The sequence below is a fragment of the Nannobrachium achirus genome, assembly GCF_963921795.1.
Source record: "Nannobrachium achirus genome assembly, chromosome: 3".
NCBI classification, from domain to species: Eukaryota; Metazoa; Chordata; class Actinopteri; order Myctophiformes; family Myctophidae; genus Nannobrachium; species Nannobrachium achirus.
Genome location: NC_137812.1, coordinates 7,655,649 through 7,672,439, shown reverse-complemented (window position 1 = coordinate 7,672,439; position 16,791 = coordinate 7,655,649). Strand labels below are relative to the sequence as shown.

Sequence of the window (16,791 nt, the reverse complement as noted above, 5' to 3'; positions counted from 1 at the left end):
TGACATATTTCCAAGTGAAATAGAATATAGGGAAGCAGGACATTGAACGGAGGGCTGCGCGCATGGGTTTTGAGCTCAACTGGCTTTTGGGAATAGCTTATTTGCTTGTTTAAAAGCAACAAGAAGGGGTCTAATGATGGCATGACTTCCACGTGGATCTTGGGTGTCACGTGTGGGTGTGTTGGGTGTCTTCGTCAGTCAACTCCATATCTAGGCAAGGTTTTAGCCCACTTTAACTGACTTCCAGTATAAAATATACTTTCTAAAAGTACAAAATAAAACTAATAATAATCACAATATGTGCAGGGGGGAAAAAACAATCAACCAGTAGTGTGCACAAGAGATTTTGTGCAGATCAGTGCAGCAGTTTGTAAAATGATCCCCGGACAGACGCATTATTGTTTTGCACAATAATGATTTGTTTTTTGTTCATTGTTTTTGTTCTCCTAATTAGTCGTCGTGCTAATTACCCCTCCCCACACATGTATGTTTTTTGCCACTACTGTACTCTACTGTTGCCGCTTCAGTTTCCTGCCAGTGAGGAGGAGCCCCTACTGAGAGCATGTACAGGTAGCACCCCAGAGAAGGAGGAAGTGATCTTACAGATAAAAAGTGGTGCTCCAATATTGACTTTTTTGTCCATATGTTTTTCCATGAAATCAAATAGCGATGTTGCAAGTGTTTTTTCCATTGTATCATGTCATCAGAAGTTGACCCCCCTGTGACGAACCCCCTGGGTCTATCATCATCAGCAGCAGCAGCAGCACCGCTCACTTCACACAGGTGTGATTTTTGAGCGGTGCTAACCACTCCTACGTCTGGCTTTGTGTGTATGTATGTATGCACGAGACTGACGTCACACAAGTCCAGCGTCATAGAAATCACCACAGCTGATGTCATTGACTGAACGGCCCATACAAGGACATACGTGTGTCGTGTTTGATACCGTGCGCACAGGTGAAATTTTTTTATTTATTTTAGCTTGACTAACTGCATGCTTTAGGCGATCTCTATGACGGCCGGGCTACACCAAGCCTTTTTGTATGCGCGTTTTGGAAAGATCCAATATCAATTCAGCCGGCTACACCAGACACACGGATAGCGTGAACTACGGATATGCATTCCCTAAAAATAGGGTTGGTTCTATTTTTTACATACGCGTATGTTTTGCACACAAACTCCCATGGTCTCCCGCACATATACCCCCTACTTGGTGTAGCCAGGGGCTTTTCGCACGTGCACAGACAGGGCACGCATGCGTGCACGTTTTTTGGTGTAGCCCGGCCGTTACTCTAAAATGGTAATGTAAACTATTTCCGCTCCAATTGTTAACAGAGTGAGCACACAAGTATTGGTTCAAGTCATGAAGGCCAAGACAGAAGCAAGAATAATTTCAGCCCTATTCGGTGTTTAATTAGCTCAAGCAAAACGTTGCCTTGATTGGTGTCTCCCCTGTGACACAAATGTACAAAAATACATTATGAATGAATCACTTAAAGGACAACTTAGTTTTTTTACAACAAGGGTTCATATTTTACATAGTCATTATTGAAAAGAAAAGATGAGCGTTGAAATGTTTTCATTTACTTCTTTCTATCGTTTTAGTGATTTTAATTATTTTGATTGGCATGCTTGCCCCCAGGTTGGGGGCATGCATGCAAGTGGCTAAATATGTATGTTTAGACACAATAAGCATATTCCCAAGATGCACTGCAATCTTTCATGGGCAGATGTGACTTATGGGGCCTGGTGTAAATAGTAACAAAGAAATTGACGGCTTATTGTGTTTAAAAAGACATATTTAGCCACTTGTACTCATGCCCCCACCCACTGAAATCAAAATACTAAAATCGCTAAAACAATAGAAAGCAGTAAATGAAAACATTTTAACACTCATCTTTTCTTCACACAGTGCAAGTCAATGGGGAAAATTAATTCACTAATACATGAATGGCTATATGGAGATCTCTGTGTCAGCCCTTTTCCCTTTTATGCCCATAGGCCTATATGGAGATCCCTGATGTCATCAATATTAAGCTCATATCTTGGAATGCCCATATATGGACATACTGTGTCATCCCATATTTGGGAAAGGTTAATTAAAGTCAATGGAGTCATAAAGTCATAAATGCATTTATATAAATTAGACTATATAACTAACGTATCCCCTACTGTAAGTGTCCCGTTGAAGCCGTGTGCCATACAGTATGTCGATTTGATGTTAGGTGGCAAAACTGTGCATGGGAGGAGAAGAAAAAGAAGAAAAGGTTTATCTGGAAAGATTTTAATTTGCAATGATCTACTATATCGTTTGCAAAAGCTAAATATCGTACCGTTTTGGCTTTGTATCGTATTGTTTTAAAATGTAGTAATCGGTATCGAATCGTTTTGCAATGCAAATAATTGATTGTATGGAAACTAAGTATTTGTACCTTGTATTTGGCCATTTTATGAGGGCAAATGAAAAAGAGGGGTCTAATTACCTTTCCATTCCATATAGCTGCTCTTGGTCTATCGATAAATGTGTGTAATCTGATCTCTGTGTTCGTGTCAAGGTGGGTTTGTCCATATGTGTTGAAATATAATGTCCATGTATTTGCTAGATAATCAATCACAGCGTTTACTTCCATAATAATAGATTTTTTACACATTTTACAAAGATTTAATTTCTTTGCTAAATAGTTACTATATCGATTTTAAATCATTGAATCGTATCGTATCGCAATGAATGAGCCAATATCGTCCATGTATCGTATCGTTAACCATGTATCGTGATGTGTATCGTATCGCTGTTAAAATGTATCGTTACACCCCTAGAAATAATAGATGAATACAGTCGGACAATAGTGTGGTTAACCACAGTATATGATAAGTCCCTTGCTATTGTCATGTAGTAGCCTAATAGAATACATTTAAGACGAGCATTGGTTGGGAACCACTACTCCAGGGATCTTCAACAGGGGGTCCTAAGAGTTACTACAGGGGGTCCTCCAAATCTTCCAGTCCTTTTTATATTAACAACTTGAACCCTAGTGTCCATATTCTTAGAACTATAGCCAAAAATAGAGGATCTACAAGCTCACAACGAGCTTGTAGATCCGCTATTTTCGGCAAAGAGGTTTGGTGTAGAGGGGAAAAAGAGCAGACGAAGTACAGAGTAAAAGGTCAAGTTTATTTGGTAATGACGGCTCAAGTGGTTAAATATCTGAAAACACAAATTGACATGAATCCAAAATACACCGATGATTGTGCTGTTAAAACGATGAAACTATATGGAATCTATGAAAAGGTTGTGGGGGGTCCCTGCTTCATCTCTCTCTCAGCTCCTTGGCCTGAAAACGTTGAAGACCCCTGCACTGCTCTATTGCGACCATTTAGTGGCACAAACAAACAGGTTTCTGCACAACGAGTGACGATGTAAAGTGGTTTGGAGATGAATGAGGCTATACTTCTGAGGAGCAACCACAGCACGACAAAATAATCAGGCCAGGAAAACCATTGACATTTGTGGCGCGTTGAGGAAACAGTTTAGTGAAGTTCAATGTTGTTGTTTTTCAGAGAAAGACCATAGATCACCTGTCATGCTAGTGAAGTGCTAGTGCCTCACTTTAAAAAGTAATCTTAAAATATTAGTTAATATGTCATCACACAATGTCATTGTGAGCAATTATAAGCCAATCAAATTAATTGACTGTACTTAATAATAATAATAATAATAATACATTTTATTTATAAGGCGCCTTTCAAGGCACTCAAGGTCGCCGTACAACAGTATAAAAACAGCAGATAATACAAAAAAGCAGTTATTACAATATAAAAACAGAAGTTAGAACAAATCACAAAATCACAATAAAAACAGAACAATTCGCAGCAGAGCAACAGAGGTCAGGCATATGCCTGCCTACTTAGACTACTTACTGTACTGGTCAGCTGTTGTTGGGGGGCGAGGGGCAGATTACACTGTGACATGAGTTTCAGACTATTTCAGAGAGACGACGTGACCAACTGTATCATACTATTATAATTTCGGGGCGTGTCAGCGGGCCTTTAAGTACTGTACTTAAGTACAATTTTGAAGTATTTGTACTTTACTTGAGTACTTCCAATTTCCAATACTTTTACTTCTACTCCACTACATCTCAGATCAAAATATTGTACTTTTACTCCACTACAATTATTTGAAAACATTAGTTACTAGTTACTCCTATTTTATACCGTGGCTATTTGAAATTAGCCGATCTACAAGCTCACAACACGTCGCATTGTGAAAAGGAAAAAAAGGAAAAAAGTGATCCAGGCACTCAGGTAAAAAAGGGAGGAACAAACTTTATTAAAGTCTAAAAGCCGACATGTTTCGACCAGGCATACTGAAGAAATACAAGCAAACACACTCAATATATCAACTGGGACTGGGCAATCAACAAGAGTCAATTAAGGTGGGGCCTGATTGTGTAATTACACAAGAATGCATAGCAATCAACACACCTGTGTGTCAGACCCAGCTATATCACTGCATCATTTGAGCAGTATAGAGTACAACCAATAAGGCATCAAGTTACAAATATCAACCACAAAGTATAACAATAAACAATAACCAAAAATATTTATTACAAATAAAGAAAATAAAGAAAAATAAAGAAAAGGACAATAAAATCACAAAGAAAAGATCCAGTTACAAAAAACACATGAAATCAATGTCCTCATTGAGCCCGGGGGGAGTAAGAGCATCCAGGGAGTGAATCCAGAAAGATTCCCTCTGGTTCAACTTCCTTTGGCGATCACCCCCTCTTGTAAGTGGTTTTATATGTTCAATGCCTGTAATACGTAGGAGAGTATCGTTACTGTTGTGGCATTGATTGAAGTGCCTGGCTATGGGATAATTAAAATTATTGGTGCGAATGGCATATTTATGTTCAGCCAGACGGTCACGGAGGCGGCGCTTAGTCCTGCCCACATAAAACACTTTTGGGCATGTACATGTAAGGCGATAAATAACATGAGTGGTGTTGCAATTAATAAAGTCGTTAATTGTATGTGTTTTCTGTGTTTTCAAATCAATAAATGTTTTTGATTGTAAGACATTGGTACAATGAGGACAATTCATGCATTTGTACATTCCCATAGGTTTATTAAGCCATGTCTCCTTTTTAATAGGAGCTAGATGGCTGTGCATCAATTTATCACGTAGGGTGGGAGCTCTTCTAAATGAAAATATAGGAGGTTCGGGAAACACTTCTCTGAGGGTGGAATCACTCTCGATAATAGACCAATTGGTTCTTATAATGTGTTGGACCTTAGAAGCTACAGTACTATATTGGCTAACAAAAAAAGGACGGGACTGTAAAATAGCGGGTCTCCGTTTCTTTTTACGTAGCAATGAGGCTCGGTCAATGTTATAGGCTTTGTTTCGTGCCTGAGTGACACAGCCCGATTTGTAGCCTCTCTCATTGAATCTGCTAGTCATATCAGTAGCTTTCTGGTCAAAATCAACAGGCCTATCACAAATACGGCGTAGCCGTTGGAACTGTCCAAAAGGGATATTTTTTATAAGATGGGGTGGGTGAAAAGAGTCAGCCCTCAGTACTGTGTTTCGCAAAGTTTCTTTTCTGTATAGGGTAGTGTGGAGAGTACCAGATTCGTCTTTAAAGATTGTTAAATCAAGAAAATTAATGCTTTGTTGTGAATATTCTATTGTCAATCTAATGTTGTCATTTAACGAGTTAAGATACCTGTGAAACTGTAGGAGTTGAGTCTCGGAACCATTGAATATCAGCAACAAATCATCAATATATCTGCCAAAAAAAGTAATACAATTAAACCAAGGATTAATTGGATTTAAAACAAACATTTTTTCCCAGTGGCCCAGGTAAAGACATGCATAATTAGGGGAAAAACATGAGCCCATAGGTACACCTATCAGTTGTTTATAGATTTCGTCTGAAAACATGAACACATTATTATTTATGATCCAGTCAGTTAGAGAAATAATAAAGTCAGTAGGGGGTGACGAGTCTGTTGGTCTGTCTGCGAGAAAATGTGTTAGCGCCTGCAGACCATCATTGTGGTCTATATTTGTATACAGAGACTCCACATCCATAGTGACCAGATAATTAGTTTGACAATTATCAAGTTCTGAAAGTTTATTTAACACATCCGTGGTATCTTCTATGAAAGATGGAAGTTTCTTAACATAAGGCTTAATGTAGAAATCAATAAATTTAGACGCAGGCTCTGTTAGAGTGCCGTTTCCAGAAATGATAGGACGACCAGGGGGATTATTAAAAGGCTGCTTGTGTATTTTAGGAAGTAAATAAAAAGCTGCCAACATTGGAGATTCTACCAATAAAAATTTGAATTCATTCTCTGTAATCCATCCCGATTCCTTAGCATTAGTTAGAAGCCCATGGAATTCGGTCGACATAGAACTGAGTGGATTACTAGCAAGTTTCTTATAATGTTTAGAATCCAATTGGCGTTTAGCTTCTGTAACATAGGCGTCTCTAGATAACACTACAACCGCTCCCCCCTTGTCCGCAGGGCGGACAATAATGTCGTCATTTTTGGACAATTCGTCGAGTGCTGTGCGTTCCTTATGAGTCAAATTACATCTGTTCACCCCATCAGGGGTATCATGGAATAGCTTGTCAATGTCATAATCAACCTTTTTTGTAAAAGAAATAAGCGAAGGATTCGAAACCAAGGGAGAAAAGCTAGATTTGGGTTTAAACAAAGAGCGGACCGGAGGCAGCTCTGAGTCAAGTGTGGGCCTATCAATATTAGAATCTAGGACAGGCGTCTGCCTGGCAAAATTATGTGTATGACCAGACTGGTGATGATACCATGTTTTTAGATGTAAATTACGATAAAATCGAAATAGATCAATTTTAGTATTAAACAGATTGGTCTTGTAGGTAGGGGCATACGACATACCTTTAGAGAGTACAGACAAATGATCCCTATTAAGGTTCATTGTAGACAGGTTGACTACCGAGGATAACGTTTCCGCGGCTGGTCCCTCAGAGGGATCTGTCGTGGGGTAGTCGGGGGACGTAGTGCGGTACGATCCGTGCGTCGCTGCCGAGGCTGTGCGCCGTCGCCGTCTGCCCCGCCGTGTCTTCGGTCTGTAGTGGGGTTGGATTGTAGCGGGGGCCAGTCCTGAGACTCCCGAACACTTTTTTAGATCGGGAGTCTCAGGACTGGCCCCCGCTACAATCCAACCCCACTACAGACCGAAGACACGGCGGGGCAGACGGCGACGGCGCACAGCCTCGGCAGCGACGCACGGATCGTACCGCACTACGTCCCCCGACTACCCCACGACAGATCCCTCTGAGGGACCAGCCGCGGAAACGTTATCCTCGGTAGTCAACCTGTCTACAATGAACCTTAATAGGGATCATTTGTCTGTACTCTCTAAAGGTATGTCGTATGCCCCTACCTACAAGACCAATCTGTTTAATACTAAAATTGATCTATTTCGATTTTATCGTAATTTACATCTAAAAACATGGTATCATCACCAGTCTGGTCATACACATAATTTTGCCAGGCAGACGCCTGTCCTAGATTCTAATATTGATAGGCCCACACTTGCAGGGGCGGTTATTTGCTCTACGCAGACTACGCAACTGCGTAGAGCCCCAAGGCAGAGGGGGCCCCCTGCTGGGCTCATTATTCTGAGCATTTAGAAAAAAAAAGTAAGTCTCTAGCTCATTCCTGTCAAAAGTTATGTTTTTTTAAAGAATTGACCAACTGCTCACTTGAGTCAATAGGTTTCACACAGAGATAAAACTTCCTTCGCCAAACAGGAAGTGCCCTTCACCAAACAGGAAGTGCCTCTATATCTCATGAACTGTTTGTCGTACAGACTCGGGGCTGGTGTCATATGACTTGATTAAGAGTCCTTAACCTTAATTGGCGCTTCCTTTGCCAAACAGGAAGTGCCCTTCGCCAAACAGGAAGTGCCTCTATATCCCATGAACCGTTTGTCGTACAGACTTGTGGCTGGTGTCATATGACTTCATTAAGAGTCCTTCACCTTAATTGGTTTAACTTAGTCCCGTCCCCTCTTCTGATTGGCTGTTGCCCCTTGCGACGTGGGTAGAGCTGCGAGGGCCCGGTCATTGCTGCTTGCAGCTTTAATTTTATCTACATTTTGAAAAATAATAATTAAAAAGGAATTGTACAAATATCATTTTAAAGTATTATTATTCACTGATATTCCCTTATTGCTATTAATTAAATAATTATTGTCCTGCATCAAATATGTCCTGTATAAAAATATACATATAGGCCTACTCTATATACCTTTGATTACCTTACTTACCTTACTGTACTCTTCTTAAATTAATCAAATAGATCCAAAAGGTAAAAGGTAAAGGTATAGGTATTGAGTTGGAGGGTGGCATTTTTAATTCCTGCACTTCGCACGCGCGCATACTGTTTTTCGCGCATACCTATTTTTCACGCGTGCTCATGGGGGGGCCTCTTTTGCTACCTTTGTGGGGAGCCCCCAGTTTATAAAAACCGCCCCTGCACACTTGACTCAGAGCTGCCTCCGGTCCGCTCTTTGTTTAAACCCAAATCTAGCTTTTCTCCCTTGGTTTCGAATCCTTCGCTTATTTCTTTTACAAAAAAGGTTGATTATGACATTGACAAGCTATTCCATGATACCCCTGATGGGGTGAACAGATGTAATTTGACTCATAAGGAACGCACAGCACTCGACGAATTGTCCAAAAATGACGACATTATTGTCCGCTCTGCGGACAAGGGGGGAGCGGTTGTAGTGTTATCTAGAGACGCCTATGTTACAGAAGCTAAACGCCAATTGGATTCTAAACATTATAAGAAACTTGCTAGTAATCCACTCAGTTCTATGTCGACCGAATTCCATGGGCTTCTAACTAATGCTAAGGAATCGGGATGGATTACAGAGAATGAATTCAAATTTTTATTGGTAGAATCTCCAATGTTGGCAGCTTTTTATTTACTTCCTAAAATACACAAGCAGCCTTTTAATAATCCCCCTGGTCGTCCTATCATTTCTGGAAACGGCACTCTAACAGAGCCTGCGTCTAAATTTATTGATTTCTACATTAAGCCTTATGTTAAGAAACTTCCATCTTTCATAGAAGATACCACGGATGTGTTAAATAAACTTTCAGAACTTGATAATTGTCAAACTAATTATCTGGTCACTATGGATGTGGAGTCTCTGTATACAAATATAGACCACAATGATGGTCTGCAGGCGCTAACACATTTTCTCGCAGACAGACCAACAGACTCGTCACCCCCTACTGACTTTATTATTTCTCTAACTGACTGGATCATAAATAATAATGTGTTCATGTTTTCAGACGAAATCTATAAACAACTGATAGGTGTACCTATGGGCTCATGTTTTTCCCCTAATTATGCATGTCTTTACCTGGGCCACTGGGAAAAAATGTTTGTTTTAAATCCAATTAATCCTTGGTTTAATTGTATTACTTTTTTTGGCAGATATATTGATGATTTGTTGCTGATATTCAATGGTTCCGAGACTCAACTCCTACAGTTTCACAGGTATCTTAACTCGTTAAATGACAACATTAGATTGACAATAGAATATTCACAACAAAGCATTAATTTTCTTGATTTAACAATCTTTAAAGACGAATCTGGTACTCTCCACACTACCCTATACAGAAAAGAAACTTCGCGAAACACAGTACTGAGGGCTGACTCTTTTCACCCACCCCATCTTATAAAAAATATCCCTTTTGGACAGTTCCAACGGCTACGCCGTATTTGTGATAGGCCTGTTGATTTTGACCAGAAAGCTACTGATATGACTAGCAGATTCAATGAGAGAGGCTACAAATCGGGCTGTGTCACTCAGGCACGAAACAAAGCCTATAACATTGACCGAGCCTCATTGCTACGTAAAAAGAAACGGAGACCCGCTATTTTACAGTCCCGTCCTTTTTTTGTTAGCCAATATAGTACTGTAGCTTCTAAGGTCCAACACATTATAAGAACCAATTGGTCTATTATCGAGAGTGATTCCACCCTCAGAGAAGTGTTTCCCGAACCTCCTATATTTTCATTTAGAAGAGCTCCCACCCTACGTGATAAATTGATGCACAGCCATCTAGCTCCTATTAAAAAGGAGACATGGCTTAATAAACCTATGGGAATGTACAAATGCATGAATTGTCCTCATTGTACCAATGTCTTACAATCAAAAACATTTATTGATTTGAAAACACAGAAAACACATACAATTAACGACTTTATTAATTGCAACACCACTCATGTTATTTATCGCCTTACATGTACATGCCCAAAAGTGTTTTATGTGGGCAGGACTAAGCGCCGCCTCCGTGACCGTCTGGCTGAACATAAATATGCCATTCGCACCAATAATTTTAATTATCCCATAGCCAGGCACTTCAATCAATGCCACAACAGTAACGATACTCTCCTACGTATTACAGGCATTGAACATATAAAACCACTTACAAGAGGGGGTGATCGCCAAAGGAAGTTGAACCAGAGGGAATCTTTCTGGATTCACTCCCTGGATGCTCTTACTCCCCCCGGGCTCAATGAGGACATTGATTTCATGTGTTTTTTGTAACTGGATCTTTTCTTTGTGATTTTATTGTCCTTTTCTTTATTTTTCTTTATTTTCTTTATTTGTAATAAATATTTTTGGTTATTGTTTATTGTTATACTTTGTGGTTGATATTTGTAACTTGATGCCTTATTGGTTGTACTCTATACTGCTCAAATGATGCAGTGATATAGCTGGGTCTGACACACAGGTGTGTTGATTGCTATGCATTCTTGTGTAATTACACAATCAGGCCCCACCTTAATTGACTCTTGTTGATTGCCCAGTCCCAGTTGATATATTGAGTGTGTTTGCTTGTATTTCTTCAGTATGCCCTGATGATGACCAGCCTCTGGTCGAAACATGTCGGCTTTTAGACTTTAATAAAGTTTGTTCCTCCCTTTTTTACCTGAGTGCCTGGATCACTTTTTTCCTTTTGATGAATTGATCCCGTCGATCCAAGAGCACCATTTTTACTTGTTTTTACTATTCGTATTCTCCGAAGAGCACCTGGTTTTCTCTCTCTTTCTGAACGTCGCATTGTGAGCTTGCAGATTACTTTTGGGTCTTGGAGTATATTTTGATGCCAATACTTTCATACTTTTACTCAAGTACATTTTGAATTCCGGAATTTTACTTGTAACAGAGTACTTCTACAATGTAGTATTGATACTTTTACTTGAGTAAAACATTTGAGTACCTTTTCCACCACTGCACACACAAATGAATACTTTTCCTACATCTCACATTCTAAAACACGTGGGGGCATTTGGAACCAGGAATAGGCTACATTCCATTTTATAGACATTTGGACTAATATGACGCCCCGGGGAAGCCCGAATTAATCAACCCAAGTGAACATTATCTCATTAAACCAAAGACAGCTCATTATTTTATCTCTCCATTAATCTATCCCTCACACAGGTAGATTAGACTGTTTAGAATTCCTTACATGCACAGCATTGGCGTCAGTTCAGAAAAAGCTAAGGTATGGCAACATGACTGGTGTCTTGCACATGCGCGAAGACACCAGTCATGTTGCCATACCTTAGCAACAGGCATGATACATTTAAGTACATTTTATTTTTCCCCCCGTTTCTACGGTTTCTTGGGCTGGATATGGCAGCCTGGAACAGTTGTTCAAGTGCAGCTAAACTTGGCATGTTAGTAAACATGCCACAATTAACAATAATGCATTGCACTTGTGCAGCTGACCTGCAGAACCTGGGAATATACCATTTTGTCAAGATGGGGAGAATTCAAGTGTGGAGAATATAATTATAATACCTTGTTAAAGTGACCATTTTGTTAAATTTGGCATTTGTAGTTATTTTACTGTAATTTAACAACATAATAATCAGCACAGATAGAGAAAGAGACATTCAAGGATTTATATTTAAAAGTAACTTTTATTTCCCCCCCCCCCCCCTGGACCCAGGGTATGGCAGCTGCATACCCCTGCCATACCCAATTGACGCCCCTGATTAGACTGTTTAGAATTCCATACATGCACGTCATCATACTTCTACAATATATCGTCGCTGTCTGGTGGAAACCTTATATGTCCCAAACTGTTACGTGTTCTAATGGATCCAGTGTAGGCTTATCTATTATTTAGTTATGTTAATACTTTTCATTGGTGCCCTCAATTTCAAAATGATTTTAAACTAGAAGCAGTGCTCTTCCGAGCACAGGTCTCCACCAGGCCACACAAATTGCCTTGTTATAGCGCCACCATGAGACTGATTTGAGAAATGTGAAGTGGCATTTCTTCCTCTGCCTAGTGGGAACGTGCACGCCCAATTTCACCAAGATTGCACGCTGTGTTCATGATTTGAGGCATTTTGTTCAAAACCGAGCAATCCTGCAAACTTTGGAAGCCAATTGTAGCCAATTAGGATGGAATATGGAAAATCGAACATATCCATGATGATCACATGACTGTAGAGATACTGCCTACCGATTTGTAGGATTTGTGGACAAAATCTCTAAGAGTAGTGTACAACAATGTGTTTTGCAAAGATCAGCCTCATGGTGGTGCTAGAACAGGGCCATTTGAAAATTGGCATCCAGGGAGTGTGTGTGTGCTCATTTTGGCAGCGATCGGGCCAACAGCGCCGGAGATTAGCTGGTAACAAACTGGAGGACACACGGACGCACGCACGGACGGACACACGGACAGACAGGGGCGAAAACATACTCTCCCCATGCCTTCGGGTGGTGGAGACAACCAGTGAAAATAGCACGTTCAAGCTCACGATGCATAATTGTGAGCCTTTCGATCGGCTATGTTTGCTACTTTTGTGGGTAGCATGGTGAAGTAGTACAATAAGTTACGGGAAAACCAAACATCACATTGAAATATGGAGATACAAGATTTCTGTCCGACAACAACGCCATGTCAGCAGCAGTGTCGAGGCTTTTATTGTCGACTTTCAATGAATGCGATCTCCACATAAGAGCATGTATGCTTTCTGTCTGACGGATGATGGCCAAATGTGACGTGATCACATTAACCCGATAGAGATTAAATGTCATGGGCATTAATGAGCTGGGATTATTATTAAGTATTTATCAGGCCATTCAATTAACATCCCGGGTTGATGTTTGCTATAGTGATTGACAGCTTCTGTGTTCCCATGAAAGCTCCACAAGACACACAGATTAGATATGATGTCACATCCAGGGATGTGCAGAGAATGTTAGAGGCAGGGGCTGAAATTTGTAAAAGGGCCTTTTGGTGGAAATATCGAAAATAGCAGACCTCCAAGCTCACAATGCGTCGCAGCTTGAAACCAGACTAAACTAAGCATAATCAAGTGAATACTGAGAGTTTGGACAAGGCAATTCTCTTGAATTTGTTTCTTTCACCATAGTAAAAACTGCATTCATGGTCTGGAGAGGGCACTTTTTACGGAGGCATAAAAGGGCAGGGGCTCAAGACCCCTTTGATGTCTATGTGTGGACCTTGTATCTCCAGTCAGCTTTTCATGTTCTTTTCATGAAATACTGCACTAAAAGTAGCAGATCTACAAGCTCAAAACATGCCGTTTCACGCCGCACTTCGAGCTTGCAGATCCGCTACTTTTGTGCGACACTGTAGTAGCAAAAGCCTCCTCCGGCTCAATGCTAGCAGGACCAAGGAGATGGTGGTGCAGAGTTGGTGCAGAGTTGGCCTTCACTCACACCTTCCCCCATGGTATCGGTCTGGACTTCAGCCCATTGGAAGCGAGTATGACAAATCAGAAAATGACCGGGCCAATCAGTGACTGCGTTTCAATTGAGCAGAGTAACACAGTCACTGATTGGCCCGATCATATTCTGATTTCTCATACTCACTCCCTATGGGCCAAAGTCCAGACTGGTACCGTGGATCAGTGGTTCTCAACCTGTTCTGGCCGCGACCCCCAAAATAATCATATATATATATTTCTCTTAATGTTTTTTATCCCACGTTTTTTGCAACCCATTTTTCTCACCCGGTGACTACCTAACCTGTAGTCCTGGTTTCCGCTCTCCCCCTGCCGTGCCAGGGGACATTGGGGAGCACCCGGCTGGCTAGGGGGAGGTAGTATAGAAACCAGGACTACTGCATGTTTTTGTGTGAGGGCCTATGCCCAAGGAGACACGGGGAGAACATGCAAACTCACCACAGAGAGGCCCTATCTAAAATAATCATATTTGAACTGGGGATCCCCCACCCTGACAAGCACTAAGAGTTGAAGAATTATGTTTGGTATAACACGGTTGGTTCTATTGTGAAAATAGCCGATCTACATGTTCGTAGATTGGCTATTTTCAAAATGTCTGCCTCTAGAGGAATTAGAAAGTCCTTAAATTGTCTCTTTAGAAATTTGAATATACCCTCTATACACTTACATTTTATGTTGGTTTGTTTACTGTTGAGAGAGAAAACAATGTTGCACATTAAGTTAATCATCTGGGGACCCCCCAAATAATTTGGAAACCCCCCTGGGGGTCCTGACCCACATGTTGAGAACCACTGCCGTGGAGGAACGTGAGAGTGAATCCATGTTATCAGTCTGGCTGGTGGTACCAGGCTAGTGCAGAGTAAACCCCCGTGCCCAGCACCATAAATGGGGAGGTGGTGGGGTTTGTGTGGACAGCACAGCTATAAATATGTCTAGGAGTGCACCTGAACAACTCGTTGGACTGGTGGTCGGACAACGCTGAGGCGCTTCACAGCAAGGGGAAGAGCAGGCTGTTCTTCCTGAGAAGGCGGAGATTGTTTGGAGTGTGTTACAGCAGTGGTTCTCAACCTGTGGGTCGGCAGGGACCCCCAGAGGGGTCCCCAAATAATTTTGGGGCGTCCCCAGATGATTAACTTAATGTGCAGCATTGTTTTCTCTCTCAACAGTAAACAAACCAACATAAAGTTTAAGTGTACAGTATAGAGAGACAAGACTCTGACCTCTAATGACATTCCTCGGGCCGGGTTCTTCTGCTGTTTTTGCTGTGAGCACATGTCACTTCTCACGCTTTTTGCTTTGACCAATGCAGTGCAAAAATAATGTACCAGTTTGGCCATTGAAATTCCACTGCTTTATAGGCAAGATGTTCAACGAGACGCAGAAGCAGAGAAAAGGACGCTTAAGTGAAAAAGATAAAAGGAAAACAGGGAAAGAAATGTCTGGAAACTCGGGTTTGGCAGAGTGAACCATTCGGCGAAAACTCCAAGTCAAAACACGTCATTGGCGGTGTGGACGTTTGAAAAAGAATATGTCATTGGTAGTCAATGAGTTAAGGCATTCATTTACAAAATAAAAAATCACACCCAATGTGAAGTGAGCGGTGGTCGTGCTTGCATAACGTCTTCAGACTAGGATTTAAGTCTAGGATGTACAGGCTATGCTAACCACACGTTTTGCTATGGCAAAACGCTGAGGGAAAAGTGGCTACAGACACACGCACATCCATTCTATGGAGCGGTTTACCACCGCTCAAAAACAAACACAAAAAAAATATGGAGATAAGGGGTTTCTGCCCGACAGCAACAAAGTATAGCAACATTATGTTCTTCAGAAAACACGTCAACCAAATATAGAAACATAGGTTCTTCAGAAAACTGTTCTACAAAAGATATTTGTCATTTTTCTTTTTAGTTGCTGTTGGTAGTCATGGCTGCCAGTTCCCTCTTGATGTTGTGTGGGAGACCTGACTTCTCCAGACCGTACCCAATAACTGCCAGCTTGCATAACGTCTTCAGACTAGGACTCATGTCTAATATGTACAGTTCCATTCCGCTCCATACCCATCTGGTTATGTCCTGTAAAGAGGACGATACGATCTCCCACCATGCAGCAGCTCATCCTAACCACCCCACCAGCCGGGCCTTTCCCCTTGGGTTCAACTGCCTTCCAGGAAAAGGTCTCTGGATTAAACTTCCACAGATCATTTGACCACGTCTCGATTCTTCCATCACACTCACAGCTGATAAATATGTACAGCTCTCCATTGTAGGGAATGGCCGCGTGCCGTCCGTCATCCCAGGGTCCATATGGAAGAGACTGTGCAGGAGGTGTTCTTAGCCAGCAGTTGGTATCTGTGTCAAATACTCTGATGTAGTTGTGGTAGTCGTCAAACATCGGGACAAACATCTTTGTCCCGATGATGGTGGCAGAGTGGTCTGATGAACCAGATGGTTCTGTGCCTCCGGTGTTAATATAAGACCAGACCATCGTGGTGGTGTCTATCTTGTACACGTCATTATAGCCGCCGTGGAAAACGGAACCATTATCCATTCCTCCATGGATATACATAACCTTCCTTAAGACACAGGCTGAGTGGCCTTGCCTCGACGTTGGAATGGTTCCTGAAACTTTGGGTCGAGACCACCTGTGGATGTCCACATCAAATGCATAAAGAACCATGGGAACAGCGTGATACTTATCGTCATACCTACCAGGTCCCCATACATAGGCGACGTCTTCTATAAGCACAGCTGTGTGGCCAGGTAGCATGGAGGGAACCTCAAGGGGAGGTTCTCCTTGTCCATTTGAGACTGGTGGCGCCTTCACCCAGCGCAAAGTCACTGTGTTGAAGATGTGCACCTCGATCTGATGACGCTGGTTGACCGCTTCAATTTCAAAGCAGTACACTTTGTTCTCCACCACCACAGCAGTACGGCCTGGCGATCCCGCATTCAGGTGCACGGTCCAGTGTAACAT

General features: G+C 41.5%; 1 protein-coding gene across 1 annotated transcript; it reads right to left on the bottom strand.

Annotated features, from left to right (window-relative positions):
• Positions 1–7,016: 7,016 nt before the first annotated feature.
• On the bottom strand, positions 7,017–16,791 carry LOC308281967 (kelch domain-containing protein 3-like; the record flags this gene model as incomplete). The annotated part of the gene is made up of 2 exons (XM_080722316.1): positions 7,017–7,121; positions 15,919–16,791. The coding sequence occupies 2 exons, from the start codon at positions 16,789–16,791 to the stop codon at positions 7,017–7,019; spliced, it is 978 nt and encodes a 325-aa protein (XP_080578442.1).